The 16,212-nt window shown below is 30.7% G+C and overlaps 2 protein-coding genes and 1 long non-coding RNA gene across 13 annotated transcripts; all 3 read right to left on the reverse strand.

The window, feature by feature from the left end:
* Nucleotides 1–517: 517 nt before the first annotated feature.
* Nucleotides 518–2,889, reverse strand: LOC104706732 (calcineurin B-like protein 4). 10 transcript variants are annotated; one of them, XR_015564711.1, is made up of 8 exons: nt 2,378–2,889; nt 2,168–2,250; nt 2,017–2,076; nt 1,798–1,885; nt 1,594–1,688; nt 1,237–1,388; nt 1,005–1,117; nt 518–898 (listed from the first exon to the last, which is right to left on the reverse strand). XR_015564711.1 is itself a non-coding variant. In XM_087463425.1 (8 exons), exons 1-8 carry the CDS (start codon nt 2,478–2,480, stop codon nt 820–822), a joined length of 690 nt encoding a protein of 229 aa, XP_087319551.1. In that variant the 5' UTR covers nt 2,481–2,889; the 3' UTR covers nt 518–819. The 10 variants fall into 10 exon arrangements, 4 of the variants coding, with proteins under 4 accessions (XP_087319551.1, XP_087319552.1, XP_087319554.1 ...); XR_015564709.1 differs by having other exon boundaries at nt 980–1,117; XR_015564710.1 differs by having other exon boundaries at nt 970–1,117.
* Nucleotides 2,890–5,675: 2,786 nt separating this feature from the next.
* On the reverse strand, nt 5,676–6,243 carry LOC147939790 (uncharacterized). Its single transcript, XR_015563862.1, has 2 exons — nt 6,153–6,243; nt 5,676–5,912 (listed from the first exon to the last, which is right to left on the reverse strand). It is a non-coding gene; the product is annotated as an uncharacterized LOC147939790 (long non-coding RNA).
* Nucleotides 6,244–9,752: 3,509 nt separating this feature from the next.
* Nucleotides 9,753–14,421, reverse strand: LOC104706729 (calcineurin B-like protein 4). 2 transcript variants are annotated; one of them, XM_087462641.1, is made up of 9 exons: nt 13,908–14,421; nt 11,284–11,425; nt 11,076–11,158; nt 10,925–10,984; nt 10,716–10,824; nt 10,551–10,603; nt 10,354–10,434; nt 10,115–10,227; nt 9,753–9,963 (listed from the first exon to the last, which is right to left on the reverse strand). In XM_087462641.1, the coding sequence occupies exons 2-9, from the start codon at nt 11,372–11,374 to the stop codon at nt 9,885–9,887; spliced, it is 669 nt and encodes a 222-aa protein (XP_087318767.1). In that variant the 5' UTR covers nt 11,375–11,425; nt 13,908–14,421; the 3' UTR covers nt 9,753–9,884. The 2 variants fall into 2 exon arrangements, with proteins under 2 accessions (XP_087318767.1, XP_087318768.1); XM_087462642.1 differs by having other exon boundaries at nt 10,077–10,227; nt 13,908–14,165.
* Between the last annotated feature and the right edge of the window lie 1,791 nt (nt 14,422–16,212).

Below are 16,212 nucleotides of genomic sequence, written 5' to 3' on the forward strand. Positions count from 1 at the left end.
CCTCCACATCACTTTCCATTTTCTACTCCAAAATACTTTAACTTAACGGAGATAGTAGAAAAGATTGGAATATTGGATGTTCATTGGATATAACAAAGTAATCAGCCAAAATGACAATGTTGCTTTGTATTTCTTCGGAGATGCACTTTGAATCTGGTAAGAGGTACGGTAAACCACACGGCTTCACAGATCGGAATTATCTTCGACAGTAGAAAGATAATAAGAGGTAACAGTATGAACGCCATGGGAAAGCTACAACGAGAAGATATAGTTAAAGTATGTGATGTGAGTCAACACTATATAAAAATTATCCTCAAATTAATTAAAATAAAACAGTAAAAAAAACATTCCTGCAGCGTAGCGCGGACACAATCCTAGTGTTGCTAAACAAAGAATTTTCTAATGTACCCAAACTCCCAAAGTCTCATCTTATTTGGAACTAGATTAGAATCGCCACTGTCCGTAGTAATCATAAATAGAAATTTGAAAACGTTTCTATGCCCGTAATAGAACTACATAGTGAAATGGCTAGGAGTAGCATTGGATCAATTCTATATGTGAAATGGAGGACCACTTGTTCCACGTAAAAACAAAGTATTAGATCTAGCTAAGTATACATATAATACACAAGGCAAGTCCCATATCCTTTTGTAAAGAGAGGCTATATTTAGCATTCATCTTCAAATCCTAACTTATATCTCTATCATCTTAGCAACTATTTTGTACAAAAATATTTGATGTAAATTGAAAAGCAGAGACGAAGGCGACAAAGGACAAGGTATCATTTATCTTCCTTGCATTGCCATGGACTATTTAGAATTAGAAATATAGGTTTTGCAACTCCAATTCTTCCTCTTCACAAGATGAAACGAAACTTGGAAAAGTCCCCTTTATATCCCTACAATTTACCATGAATTGGTTGAAATTAAAGCTGGTCACGGTCTAAGATATATGAGATGAGAATGTTACCCATTATTACATTATAAGACCCAATATAAACTAACTTCAGATATGGCAAAGTCATGTTCTTGATGAGCGATGGATTCAAGGATACAAAATCTGTCCATTCATCTATATTAATTTTTCCTTCGCTTTTACTGTCTGCTTCAACAAAAGCCTGCAAAATAATATATATATAGCACCATTTTCTTCTTCAATATTAGATTTAGAGTCTAGACAATTAATTATAAACATATATCTATATATATGCAGGGGTGTGGGGATGTGGTGGATTACCTTATACACCATAACTTCTGTTGGAATACAAACAATGTCCCACATCTGAAGATTAGAAAATAAGTTTCTAATATATAAGTCAAGACCAACTCCAATTAGTATGAGGTCTTTTGGGAAGGAGCCCAATAAGAAATCCGTGCAGGCTTTGCCACCTGGGCCCAAAGCGGACAATATTATACTAATGGAGGAATTGGTTTGAGCTTGGAAAACCTAACAATTGGTATCAGAGTCTAGGTCGAAAAAGTGGTATTAACTAATCAATTACACAATTTCGGTCAACATTCATGGTACATGTTAATCAACACTCATAAAGTTATTGGAGTAAAACTAGCGAGTACCAAAAAAAAATGGACTCACTTCTTCACGCTCGATGAATCCAGTTTGTCGTAAATCGTACAATTCTTCACGCTCGATGAATCCAGTTTGTCGTAAATCGTACAATTTGAAAGCAACTGCAAATTCATGATAAAGGTAAAGGTAACTTAATTAGAAAATAAGTATTGAGTAGTACTAAACATAGAATGAATGTGAAAAAACAAAAAATGGGGTTAGAAGAATGACATTTGATTTTGTTGTCATCGACCGGTGCGCTTGGATGAAAGACGCCTAAGGACCGGACAAATTCCCCAAACTCGATCACTCCATTTCGCTTCACATCAAATACATCAAATATCTACGTATATAACATATCATTAAACAGAACGCTATAAAATACACATATGTTTTCTTTAAATGTGACACTCGTCTAGTTAAGATAATAACTTAATATATACAACATACCCGATCAGCGAAGAGATTCCTCCGGTTCCTATTTCTGAACAAAGCCAGCTGAAATTCTTCCTGCAACATCACACTTTTATACTTTAATTAAGCCATATAGATTGCCTAATTGCAGTTTATGTATGATCACTTTTAGAATGAAAGAAGAAACCTTATGAATAAGACCGTCATCAATAATTGAGCTGCTTAGCTTCTTAAACAGTTCATACAAAGCTTCCACTTCTGCTACCGTAACTATTGTCCCAACCAAATATTAAAAGTAAAATACAATTAGAGTTTTTTTTTTCCAAATTCTAGAACACTTTTTATAACATTTTTGAAATTATGATACTAAGAAGATCTAAAGATTAAAAAAACTGACATGGTGTAACGGAGGCAAGAAGGTCGGGATCCTCATATCCCGGCAGGCGCATTGCATTCTTCTTCTTCTTCTTCTTCTTCTTCTTCGACACAGAGCAGCCCATATAACCACAAATTCCTTCTCTTAACTGTTTGTTTTTCTCACTCTACAACCAAACATAAAAAATCGATTTCATACCTTCATTTACATTGGTTCTACAAGAAAAATAATTCCTCGAACAAACCAATGAAAATCGAGTGCTATAAATTATAGTGTAGATCGTTTATTTTGTCACGTTATTGACTTTTACTTGGCAAACTCAACACGGGCTCTTATTTTTTTTCTTTTTTTTTTTTGTTGGGCAAACTCAACACGAGGTTAGCGTTCGTAACGAAACTCAGAATTACGTCGAAAACAAAGTAAAGAGTGTATATCACAGGGTTTACATGTACACGAACACGACATAATAAAAACCTACATAAACACTAACGTATGCCCACGTTTATGTATGTCTACATTTATAACTCTTGTCTGTATATGTATTACTTGAATATCATTAAAATTAACGTGGTAATCTCTAGTCCATTACCAAATCTGAAAACTTTTCAGAGTTTGACAAAAAAAAAGATATATATTAAAAGTTTGAAAAAGACGTTTGTGCAAATTTCTTTTAGTGATATAAAAATGAAGTTGATGGCTATATAAGGACGATTATGTCATTGGTTTACACATAATAAATGCATAAGATGTAGTTGGCCAAGTTACCACCGTTTAAAATTAAGATAGTTGTAGCTTTCACGACAGCTACATTAAGCATTTAAGCTCTCCCCATACATCAAATCATTAACGGAAATAGCCAAAACTAGAACAAAACAGCCTTTGGCCCTGCTTAATCAATAATTTAGTAATGATTCAAATAAACAAATTGATAACCAAAAGTCATATGAGTTGTGGAAGATGTTAGGCAACTCGCCGTAATAGCCAAGATAATCAATGACGTATGTCTAGGTGTGCAGATAAGAGAGAGCTTTTGTTTAATCCTACTTATTATTATATATTTTCTAATAACAGAGATAACTTATCAAAGTCTCCAATGATATATGCGAGATAATAGATAACTAGGTTCGGACCCGCACATACGTGCGGGGTTAATTTCAAAAAATAAATTTGTAATCAGATTTGCAATATATAATGTATATGCGGATTAGTTTTGCAAACCTATTTTTAGGTATGGTTGGACTTTCGGATAACCCGTTCGGGTTGGGATATTACCCGATCAGATTTGGCTATATGGGTTTAAAAAAATAGAATCTATTGGGTATTATTTCGATATATGGGTTCGGTTTAGTTCGAGTACTATTAACTTCGGGTCGGTTCAGATTACAAATTTGAAAACCTGATTAGTACACAAACTACCGAATACCCAAAAATAATAACTTGATATAGCATTTATATTATAACTTTTGTTATAAAAAAATAAAGACAGAAGAATGCATGTAAAAAAGTATAAAAATAATTAAAACATGTTTGATACAAATATTTCAGAGTGGATGTGATTCATGTTTCGTCTTGTACCTGAATTCTACTTGTATAGAGAATGCATTCTCGATATATGACATTTCCAATATTAGACAAAAAAAAATTATTCCCGATTAGAAATGGAATGGAACGAATACAAAAATTACCAAAATACCATTAGGAACAAACACAAATATAGTTCATAGTATAATTATAAAATAACATATTACAAAATTAGTTGACTTCTTTATTCTTATTATTTTATGTCTGGTTCATCTATTACGGTTTTTTGTTTTAAATATTTTAATATTATAAAACACACTTTAATGCCTATTTAAAAAACATGTTAAATATAAAATTGTAAGCGTTAATTTATTTTAACTATAACATGTTCTAAAAATTTTCTTTTTGGAAATTTATGTTCTTATCTAGTCATCTTTCCTTCTATCTTGTTTACGTGTGTAATCCTTATTCTCAAAATAAATAGATAAAAATTAGCTCAAAATAAAATAATATGGCTAGATATAATTATTATTTATAATATTTTCTAAAGGTATATTTTAGTTTATACAGTTACAATTTTGATTAGTGGAATATATTTAAGATAATGTAAACCATCATCTAAAAAGAATATCCTAATGCTTTATAATATTTCAATTTTAATTAAAAATGTAAAATGTTTTGCTTTACTAAAACGTATATAACGCCTTGTCGTTTCAAATATACAAAAAAGGTTGTTATGCCATTTGAGAAAGGGAAATGACATACATGTTAACCCCACTATTGTAGGGGCCCTTACAATTATTTTCCCAAATTCTAGGGTTGTCGATGGAGAATTCAATTTTTCCTAAATTTGGTGAAGGTTAAGTGATTTCAGTAACTCAGATTATGCTTCTCAACTTTCATCCTCGTCATTGATTTCAGTAAAATCTTAAGAGAGAGTTTTGATGGATTCTGTCGAGATTAATGGCTAAAAGAGCCATCATCTCGAGGGGGCGTGTGAAGAAAAGATCCCACATGTGATAGATGTAAAAGGATTTGAGTAATATATAAAGAGGTAGGGTCTCTCCACTCATTGCCAATTGGTTTTGAGTTGGAAGCCATATCAAACCCTAATTTAACAAGTTTTCGATTTGGAGAAGGTAAGTTTTTTTCAGATTATGCTTCTTTCACATCTTATCTTCGTCGTTGCTCTCACTTTGAATTGAATTGTAAGAGTTCAATTGCTTAGTTGAATCTTTGATTAATTGATTATCTCACCCTGCTTCGTGTACTTTATCATTATCAGAATTGGACTGTTCTTTAAAAGACTCATCATAGTATTAGACAAAATTGAAAGTAATTGTAGCTTCGCTTATTTTGATTATTCTGCATTTTTCCCTCTGTAATACTCTCTAATCTTTGGTGATGATGATTATTCACGTTCATAGTCTTGAAATTCCCACTTACATTTTCTAGCTGTCAATTGTAATTGACTTTGGAATGGGGCATTTTCTAGCTGTCAATTATAGTTGTTCAATATTCGATTAACTTTAATATTTTGTAGATTAATTATTTAGAAAAAGGTAACAACTCTTAGTATATAATTTCATATAAGGGAAAACGGATAATGATAGTAGGATTTGCCAACTATTCAGTTAAAATATAAGCACAACAAATAATTGTATAGGACTATAGCTTGAATTAAGCTTATATGCATCTGAAGAGAATAGGAGTCTGTGTAGTCACACTTTTCTAAATCTAAAGGTCCATTTTCTTTCCCATAGTCATAAGTCAATTCCACTTTGATTAGCTACAAAAGTATGAAGAAATGGTAATACATATAATTAGAGTTAGATAAATTATTTCATAACATAAAAAGGAAAACATTTTCTACAATTAATTTGTTTTGACTTCTAATTGCAGCAGCTCATCGGTACATTGAGTCTATCAAGTATGGGGGTGGATGATGTCGTACCATAAGGTGAGTTTTTCAAGTGTTTAGTGTTTCGAGTGCCTTATGGTTGCTTATTTAGGTGAACTGTTATTTCTTCATAAGCTGCAAAAACCAAGATACAAAGTTAGTTATCTACGTTTACCTTGGTTTATTCATAAATATGTTTGAATCATACAAAAAAAAAACAACATTGAACAAAACAAAAATCTGGTATAGATTGTTTCTTACATTGACATGTCCAATACATGTCATAAAATTTTGAAAATAATTAGATCTTTCTTAACATTATTTATTTTAAACAAAATTAGAGTGTCATATACGAAGATATAAATAAATAGTTACCACTTCTTGATTGTTTGAAGATCCTGGAGTTGAGAGTTCTGATTCACAAACTTATCAATTGCTGAGAATGGTTTTGTATTTTGATTTTCAGCTGCAAAATTGTTAGGAGTACAAATTAGAAAACTTATTGACATAAAACACATGAAAAACAAATATTAGTAGCTCATCTATAATATACTATACTTATAGAGACATACAGGTTATCCAAAATGCTTTATGGTTTGCTTCCATGATTGGAGGAGGATTTTGGTCTGAATGGCTTGGGTTTGCTAACTTGTTTTCAAGGGTTAATGTCGTTAAGGTATGTGAATCCATCAATCTATTTTCTACATATTTTTTTTTTTTTTTTGGCGATCGATGTTTTTGAATGAAAGAGATTAGAGCTTTAGGTTATCTAAAATGGTAGAATTCGGATGCTATATTTATATACAAAAGTCAGCGTAAGCATTGATTATTTAGGTTAGATAAGTATAAATCGATGCACAATCTTTCAAGTAGCAGATATTTAGTTTCTGTTTTAGAAATATTCTCTCATAAATTCGAGTATCCTAATTTCTTTTTCTATTTAATAAAAGATTGAGTCATCATTCAGTTTCTTTTTTTTTTTTACGATTTGACAGGATTACCTTCCATACTGTTTTTATCTGATCTTTATCAGATTAAATGAGCAACAGAAATGGTAATTATCCAATATGGTACCGATTATTACGAATGGTAAGTTTTCTATAACGGTTTTGTTTATATTCGCTGATTTTTAGCAGTTTAAATTACGAAATGAAATTATATGGTAGGTATTGAATATGATGTTGGTTTTACGATTTGCTGATGTTTTATCAACATAAATTTATATGGTAGGTATTTAATATTACGCATATTACGCATATGATCCTAACTAATTTTTTACTTACATGTTTGGGAAGAGGATGACAGTGTTTGGATACACGTATAGGATAGTTGAGATCCGAATAAGATTGTAGCCAAACAGATAGGGTCCGCGTTTTTTTACACTCTTAATTACCTTTTTGTCCTTTAATTTTTTTTCTTTGTTTTCCTTTTTTTTTGTCGTGGGGGCATTTAATGGAATTTTTTAGTTTTTTTTTTTTGCTTTTCTGTTTTTGTATTCCCCAATTAATAGTATAGATGCATATATATATATATATATAGATAATTGTATTATTTAAGTAGGCCCAAACCCAACTCTTGGTTTTTTTTAAATAGGCCCAAAATCGACTCTTGGTTTTTTTTTTTGTGACTCTGGTTTTTTGCTCGCAAAAAATCCACTTGGTATTTAAAGTCAAAAAAAGTTTAACACGTACTGACCTCTTTAACTAATCGCATGGTCCCCATGCGACTCCTTTAGTTTGGTTTTGACTTTTGACCTTTAGAGCAAATCCATTGCACATCCTCCATTGATTTGGTTCTGACTTTTGACTTTTAAAGGATCAGAAGAATAAAAAAATGAGAAAAATGTGATAAAGAAAAAGTGTTTCTGCCCCAACTATTAAATACACCAAATCTACAATTGTCTTTATTTTATTGGTTAGATAAATTAAAAAAAAAGTAAATAATTAAATTAAATTAAAATATTATTAATTAATTCTTTTGACATCCAAATGGAAGTATAATCAATAAACTTGCCCTTACATGCGAACGGAATCAAATAAGAAAAGTTTAAAATTTACGGAGAATGATTCCTTTTTGGCGATGCAAGTAATAGAAATCTATATATATAAAGTTGGTTTTTCTCTCTTCTCATTCCTTCAGCTCGTCACTTCTTATTTTCAATTTTAACAAATTAATCCATATCATCAAAATAACATAAAATCTAAACTTAATGCATCAATTAATTCGCTAATTTTTGTAATATTTTTATTATTATTAAAAATATTAATTTAAACTAAAAGTAAAAACTAAATGAAAAAAATACAACCAATAAGAATATCAAAATAAAATATGAATAGAGATTGCATAAATATAGAATTAGATATTTTCTATCATAACATATAATAATTGTGTAAATATTTGTAAAAGACTAGGTCAATGAACACCATTTGCACCTCCTCGTTCATAGACATACACTCCAATTACTTGTTGGTCACATGGTCCATTGGATAAAGGGAGGAAAATAGTTGAAACATTATCCCATTTAAGCCTTTGTCCAAAAATTGTTGGGGCAAGGGCCGATTGCACATCCGGCGGCAAAACAAGCAATTTTTTTTTTTGACAATCACAAAACAAGCAAGTTTTTTTTTTTGACGATCACAAAACAAGCAAGTTATCCAGAAGGTTTTGGGCCATCTAAAATTTACAAAGACATAACATTAGAGCTCTTCGAAACAAGTTAAGGATACGACGAACAATTAGAAAAACCTTGAATCACAAAACAAAATATGACAATGTATACGAAACCCCTTTAAATGATTGCACTACATTTTGATACATATACATAAAAGAGTCAACTTTATATAGATGATAATACATGGTTCTGTAAGTCAAATCGAAATAAACCAAAGAGTCAAACTCCATCTTGCTCATGCAGCACCAAACGATCAAATACATGTCGCATGAACGGAGAATATAATCTTTCCGATTGATAATTTGAGATAGAGATAAGTGAAAGTCGAAGGAGGAAGAAGGAGGATTAGAGAGTTAAAGTTGCGGTAGGCTTACATTTAGAATGAATGTTCAGAAAGGTTGCGAGAGATGATGAAGTGAGTGCGGATAAGATTATAATAAACTTAGACATATCGAGAGGAACTGAATCAGCTATCTGGTCGTGTCATAGATAGAGAGAAAGTTTTATGTTCGGTGAGGGATGATGGATGACTCACAAATTCAGCCAGGTTTTGATTTGTGTATATTTTTTCCTCAATTACTTGTTGTTGTTCAATTAAATATTTATAAAGAATTCTAGAGCTAAGTTAATTTTTATTAATTTATTGAGTAGCTAATTATAGATCATATGATGAAAAAAAAACTAATTACTAATCACCAGGTGTAGATTTTACATTTTAAAATTTAGGTTTTATATAGTGTACTAATTACATGTTAAATTGAATATTAATATGACCACAAATTTATGTAAATTTGCATATATACTACTACTAAAACTTTCGCATAGTGCCGATTCTAATCTGTTCCAAATAAGATAAGAGATTTTTTCACATTCAAAAAAGTCATTGTTTTAGCAACACATAGAATCTGAAAGTTTTTTTGAGAAATCTTTTTTGATGTATCTCTTTTCAAAAAATGCTCCTTCATTTATATATTTTCAAAAATATTTTCTATTAAATCTGAAAATTTTGAAGTTTTAGAAAGTTTATAAGGTATTTCTAGATAATAACTACTACTCGAAGACTTTATTTAAATATTTATAAAATTTTAATTAAAAAATGTTTTTCATAGGTTTTGAAAAGTATTTTATACTAAAGTATATATAAAATTTTACTTTAAATGTGAATTGGAAGAATCACTTGGAGCAATTCTATATGTGAATTGGATTGTTCCACATAAAACGTAGTTGGTAGTACTAAATCTAGCATAGTATGCATATACACAAGGCAAGTCCAAGATCCTTACCAAGACCGGCCTAAAGAACCATTTTCAAATTCTAACTTATATATATATATATATATCTTATCTAAGATTTTGTACAATAATGTGAAATGTAAATTGAAAAAACAGTGACGAAGGAGACAAGGATGGCCTTTTATCTTCCTTGCATGGATTGTTTTAGAAATATAGGTTTTGCAACTCCAATTCTTCGTCTTCACAAGATGAAACAAAACTTGGAAAAGTTCCCTTTATGTCCCTACAGTTTTACCAAGAATTGTATATGATCAATCATTTTGATTTTCATCAAATAGGTCGGTTTGGTTCAACGTTGGTCATGATCGTTGAAACATATGAGATTAGACTCTTAACCATTATAAATTAGTAAGAGCTAGTTAATATAAATTCACTTTAGATATGGCAAAGTCATGTTCTTGATGAGCGACGGATTCAAGGATACAAAATCTGTCCATTCATCTATATCAATTCTTCCGTCGTTTTTACTGTCTGCTTGAACAAAAGCCTGCAAAACATATAATCACCATTTCCTTATAGATTATTTATCATCAAGATTATATTCTTCAATATTATATTTAGAATCTAAGATGATTATAAACATATTTGCAACGGTGTGGTAGTGATGGGTTACCTTATCCACCATTACTTCGATCATATCTTCGGAAACAACTAGTTCAGATTCATGAAGTAGCGCAATAACCATCTCGTTCAACTAATCAAAACACAATTTTGGTCATTATGGTATGCATGTTAGATCAAGACGACACACAAAGTTATTAGGGTCAAAACTGTTTAAGCTGGCGGGTACCGAAAAATAAATGGACTCACTTCTTCTCGCTCGATGAATCCAGTTTGTCGTAAATCGTATAATTTAAAAGCAACTGCAAATTCATGATAAAATATATTCAGTTTCAGATAACTTAATAAGAAAATAATAGAGTACTAAGACATAGAATGAATGTGAAGAACTATTCTTGGGGTTAGAAGAATTACATTTGATTTTTTCATGGACCGGTGCGCTTGGATGAAAAACACCTAAAGACCGGACAAATTCCCCAAACTCGATCACTCCATTTCGCTTCACATCAAATACATCAAATATCTGCGTATATATAACATATTGTAAAACAGAACTTTATATAAAATTATACACATATGTTTTCTATAGTCTAGGTAGATAAATAACGTAATGTACAACATACCCGATCAGCGAAGAGATTCCTCCGGTTCCTGTTTCTGAACAAAGCCAGCTGAAATTCTTCCTGCAACATCACACTTTTATACTTTAATTAAGCCATATAGATTGCCTAATAGCAGTTTATGTATGATCACTTTTAGAACGAAAGAATAAACCTTATGAATAAGACCGTCATCGATAATTGAGCTGCTTAGCTTCTTAAACAGTTCATACAAAGCTTCCACTTCTGCTACCGTAACTATTGTCCCTCCCAATATTAAAAGTAAAATACAATTAGAGTTTTTTTTTTCCAAATTCTAGAACACTTTTGATAACATTTTTGAAATTATGATACTAAGAAGATTTAAAGATTATAAAACTGACATGGTGTAACGGAGGCAAGAAGGTCGGGATCCTCATATCCCGGCGGGCGCATTGCATTCTTCTTCTTCTTCTTGGAGACAGAGCAGCCCATACAACCACACCCTACTTCTCTCAACTGTTAGTAGTCTTTGCTTTTCTCACTCTACAGCCACACATAAATAATCGTTATAATTATACTTTCATTTTCGCTGGTTCTTCTACCAAAAAAAAAAACAAAAACAAAAAGTCCAAGAACAAACCAACTAAAACCGAGTGCAATTAACTATAGTGTAAATTGCTTATTTTGCCACGTTATTGATTTTTCTTGGCAAACTCTACATGTAAACCGAGTGCAATTAATTATAGTGTAAATTGTTTTTTTTTTTTTTTTTGACAAACTCAACAGAAACTGAGTGCAATTAACTACCGTTCGTAACAAAATTCAGAATTTACGTCGAAAACGAAATAAAGAATATATCACGGGGTTTACATGTACACGACATAATAAAAACCTATATAAACATTAAACACTAACGTATAGTTTATATATGTCTTTATATGTATTATTAGAATATCATTAAAACTATCGTGGTCATCTCTAACCAGATTTATCAAATCTGAAAACTTTTTAGAGTTTGACAAAAGAAACTGATATTAAAAGTTTGAAAAAGACGTTTGTGCAAATTTCTTTTAGTAATATACAAAAGAAGTCGACGGCTATATACGGACGATTATGTCATTGGTTTATAGTTTAAAATGTAATAAATGCATAAGATGTAGTTGGCCAAGTTACCCATTATAATAAAGATAGTTGTAATGTAGCTTTCACAACAGCTACATTAAGCTCTCCCCATACATTATTCATTAACCGAAATAGCCAAAAACTAGAACCAAAACAGCCTTTCCCCTGTTAATCTATAATTTAGTAACGATTCAAATAAACAAAATGATAACCAAAAGTCATATAACTATATAAGTCATAGAAGATGCTAGGCAACTCGCCGTAATAGCCAAGATAATCAATGACGTATGTCTAGGTGTACAGATAAGAGAGAGATTTGCTTAGTCCTATTTATTATATTCCTAATAACAGAGATAACTTATCAAAGTCTCCTATGATATATGTATATGTATAGATAACGCATAAATCCAAATACCGGATCAAATCTTAATCGATGTTGGTCCACGTATACGTGTGCATGAATCAGTCAATGTTGTTCTAGTAAATAGCTATTTCTTTACATAAATTTGCACCTATATTTGTCCAACACAATCACAAGAACACATTCAAGCGACCAAAAGCGTTTAGAGATCTCTAGAGGTAGCATAATGGATTTTTGAAGAATATGAATAGAGAAGAGTTCCAATCTGAGCGGGACCCCGTTTATGCAATAATACAAAGTGATACTCTACTGAAAGTCACGAGTATGAGACAACTTTTTGTTGCTTTATTCAATAATTGTAGGAAATTGTATGTGTTTCATCAAATAGTTTAAACGAAAGTGGTTTAGAGTAGATTTATGATTTGTACAAACATAGCTAAGTGAAGTCGGTTTATTTTATCTACACAAAAGCCGGTCCGCGATGCATAAGCAAGCAAAGCTTGGACTTGGAACCTCAAATCTAGTAATTATTTTCAAGGCTAAAATAACAAAAGAACCATGCATTAGTAAGATACAGTATATATGCCTAAAGGGAGGTGGTGGTGTAGACTGTAGACTCTGTATAGATTTTCTATCACAATTTTTTAATGTAAATAATTAAAAATAAAAAATTCGGACAATTTTGTGGGCCAAATTTTGTGTGGAGCCACTGAGCCAGAGATACCAAATGATCATGGCCGGTTTTCATCTCGTTGTTTACGAAAAGGTTCAAGATTTTGTTGCTTAAACCAAACCGGCCATGCAGCAAAAAAAAAAAAATGACGTTTAAGCAACAAACCGGTATTAATTATACTCTCAAGTATTAAAATAGTCAATGAAAACAACTTGCAAGTATTGACTTAAATATATTATTATTCCGTTTTTTCAGTAAGAAATTAATTTTGTCATTTCCTTATTTCCTTTGACCGTAAAACACAAAAGTGTTATCAAAGCCCAAACGCAAAACTCAAAACATGTTAAAATGGCAAAAATCTTCCGACTAGTTTTTATGCACCCACCCACCAACGCTAATAGAAGAAGATTTCCTATGGTACAGAAGCTTGACTGCATAGTTCTACCCTCTTTAAATTGATTGAGCTAAACCGAATATGATCCCAATTTGTAAATCTGAAATAAAAATCGAACTGAAACCAAAATAAAACCACTTCCATTTGGAATATAAATGGAAACTTCAAACTAGACACTCAATATAGCCGGTTTGAGTCATGGTTTGGTTTGGTTGTTTAAAAAAAAACATTTAACCGAATTACGCTAAACCCTATAAGTTGTAACTAGATTCCTTTAGAACAGGACATACTTTGAACTTTTTATTGAAGAAAAACTCAAGATGGGATGATCTTTTATTATGTCACCAAACAAAAAGCCATTGGAAAGATAAGAAAGATTTTCTCAGCAATTTGGCAAGAGAGCAAGAGAGCTGCATTTTGGCAGAGGTTGGATCGAAGAAACAACGATAAAATCGAGTATAACAGTAGGACTAACCTGAGAAATGTGTGAATCTCAATCTCTCTCTATGTGTTCTTGATTGTATGCGCCTCTTCACTTCTCTCAAATCTTGAATAATAATAATAATAGTTATGTGTGTGGGGGGAAGAGGGATGATGAAATTGAAAAGGGGAAAAATGAGAGCTAATTAAATAGAGAAGACGGTCTTCCCAACATCGGTTTGGTTTTTGTGTCCATCCATGCGCAGATGGATCGCGCGATGTTATGTCGGTTTCTCTATATATTTTTTTTAATATTTTTTTTCTATAACTAGTATAGTATTATATTATGTTGTTATTGTTGTAGTACGAATATAAATTATTGTTGTAGTACGAATATAAATTATTGTTGTCTCAACCCTTCCGTTTATGACCAAAATATTTACTACTATTGTTTTGATTTTGAAGCCCCACGAGTCCTCCTTTAGAGTCCTCCTTTAGAGTCCTTACCTCACTTTTTTATTTTCTTACTCGACACTTGTTGACAGATAATCATATAATAAAATTTGTACAAAATATAAAAAATCAGGCAGGTTTTATATAATAAGCAGATCTTATAGAAGATAATTTTTTTTGCATCATAACTAGAAATGTTCTTATTTTAAAAGATGTCATCTGAAATAATAACAATTTTCTGAACACCATATTGTTAATATATATATACATATATAGATATTGTTTCTCTTCCTTCGTTTGAAGGTAAAGATAATAAATATCCCTTATGAGAAAAAAAAATAGATATAGTTCTCAAAAAGTTTAACAAATGATTGATAATTACTTAATACATAAGTCTTTTGTAATAATTATTATGTTTTTGAATTATAGAAAATAACTAATATGTTTACGTAACCAATGGTAGGAAAATTTTAATAACTTTGTGAACTAAAATATGTAAATTCAGATGTCTTACAGTCATCGACTTAAATCGTTTCGTAACCCAAAACATCAATAAAATAATTTAGATGAGGATTTTGAATTTGCTATGAGTCTACTATTATAGTAACCATATTCCACAATATACACAGCTTTTGTTAGGGTAGAAACTTGTCAACTCATCCCCGTCCTACAATGAGAGCTTTGGCTCAAATTCACATCCCTACTCTTGCCTAACATTTCTGATTAAACTACACGTGCCTAACCTTTATAACTTTTGTCATGATCGACTTTTCTTTGTTTTTCTTAACCATATAGGTTTTTTTTTCTTGTCTCAGTTTGATTAGAGAATATGGTTTGAACGGTAACAGTGGTTAGAACGAACAAATTCGTCAGTGGTTTATTCTGTCCTAAGAGTAGGACGAATAACAAACCATTGCAAATTAATTATATTTGTACATAAAAACGGTCTACAATTGATTTACTATAGTTTTTTTTAATTTTTTTTATTGTATTACTGCAAACTATATTTGATGAATAGTAAGGGTCCAAATGGTAACAGCGGATTTGGTTGTGCGGAACAAATGATTTGATAGTGCGGTACGGTTCAAATGTGGTTCATGCGGGATAAATATATTTGTGGAACAAGTGCGGTTAATGCAAAATAAGCGGTATGGAATGATGTTTGATTGGTAAAAAAATATTTGCGGTACACTATAAAATATATGACTTGTAAAAAAATAAAAAAATGGATTACATATTATAAATTTTTTATTGTTGGATAAAAATTATGAAAACATCATATAATTTCTAAACAAGTAATGTAACATTTAAAATCAAATATTTTTTAAAATTGCTAAAACATAACTAAATTACATAATTACACATTTAAATTCATAAACTCTTATGTAATAATAATAAGATTTATAGAAAAAAGTTAACTAGAAAAAAAACTTTAAATAGTAATGGCTACTAAAAGAAAATTGAGAAAAATGATTTTTTTTCTTTAAATGGTATGAGAGAGAAATTGTGTATAATATTTCTGAATATTATTATGTGTGTTTATGTTTAAATAAATATACAAATTTATTATTATAAATATATATATATATATATATGTTATCCCGTGGATGCGGATTTCATGAACCGCTGGTTATTAGACATGTTACAAAATGAAGTGCGTTTTTTTATTTGATAGGCAGTACTTGTTAGCCTAGAATACCGCAAATCAATATACTTTTTGAAATGAGAAAAACACATATTCATGTTAACAATTGTGATTGGTGTTCTATTTGCGGTTTTGTAATTTTTTCTTAAATACACATTTGATATTGTTACCAATCACTACCTAAATAAAAAACGGTTTAATCTACATACAGAATTGTCCGGTATAACCACTGTCACCATTCAACCTATCTATATCATTTAAA

Source organism: Camelina sativa, chromosome 8, assembly GCF_030686135.1.
Source record: "Camelina sativa cultivar CO46 ecotype springtype chromosome 8, ASM3068613v1".
Taxonomy (NCBI): Eukaryota; Viridiplantae; Streptophyta; class Magnoliopsida; order Brassicales; family Brassicaceae; genus Camelina; species Camelina sativa.

Bases quoted from the DNA above. Each gene is read 5' to 3' on its own strand.
- LOC104706732 (XM_087463425.1), bottom strand. From the start codon at position 2,480: ATGGGCTGCTCTGTGTCGAAGAAGAAGAAGAAGAAGAAGAAGAAGAAT. The intron at 2,077-2,167 runs GTTTCTTCTTTC...GTGATGTTGCAG, and splicing joins ATGACGGTCTTATTCATAAG to GAAGAATTTCAGCTGGCTTT. The intron at 899-1,004 runs GTTAGTTTATAT...GGTAAATTGTAG, and splicing joins ATGACTTTGCCATATCTGAA to GGATATAAAGGGGACTTTTC.
- LOC104706729 (XM_087462641.1), bottom strand. From the start codon at position 11,374: ATGGGCTGCTCTGTCTCCAAGAAGAAGAAGAAGAATGCAATGCGCCCG. The intron at 10,228-10,353 runs GTAACCCATCAC...TATGTTTTGCAG, and splicing joins TCGAAGTAATGGTGGATAAG to GCTTTTGTTCAAGCAGACAG. The intron at 9,964-10,114 runs GTGAATTTATAT...GTAAAACTGTAG, and splicing joins ATGACTTTGCCATATCTAAA to GGACATAAAGGGAACTTTTC.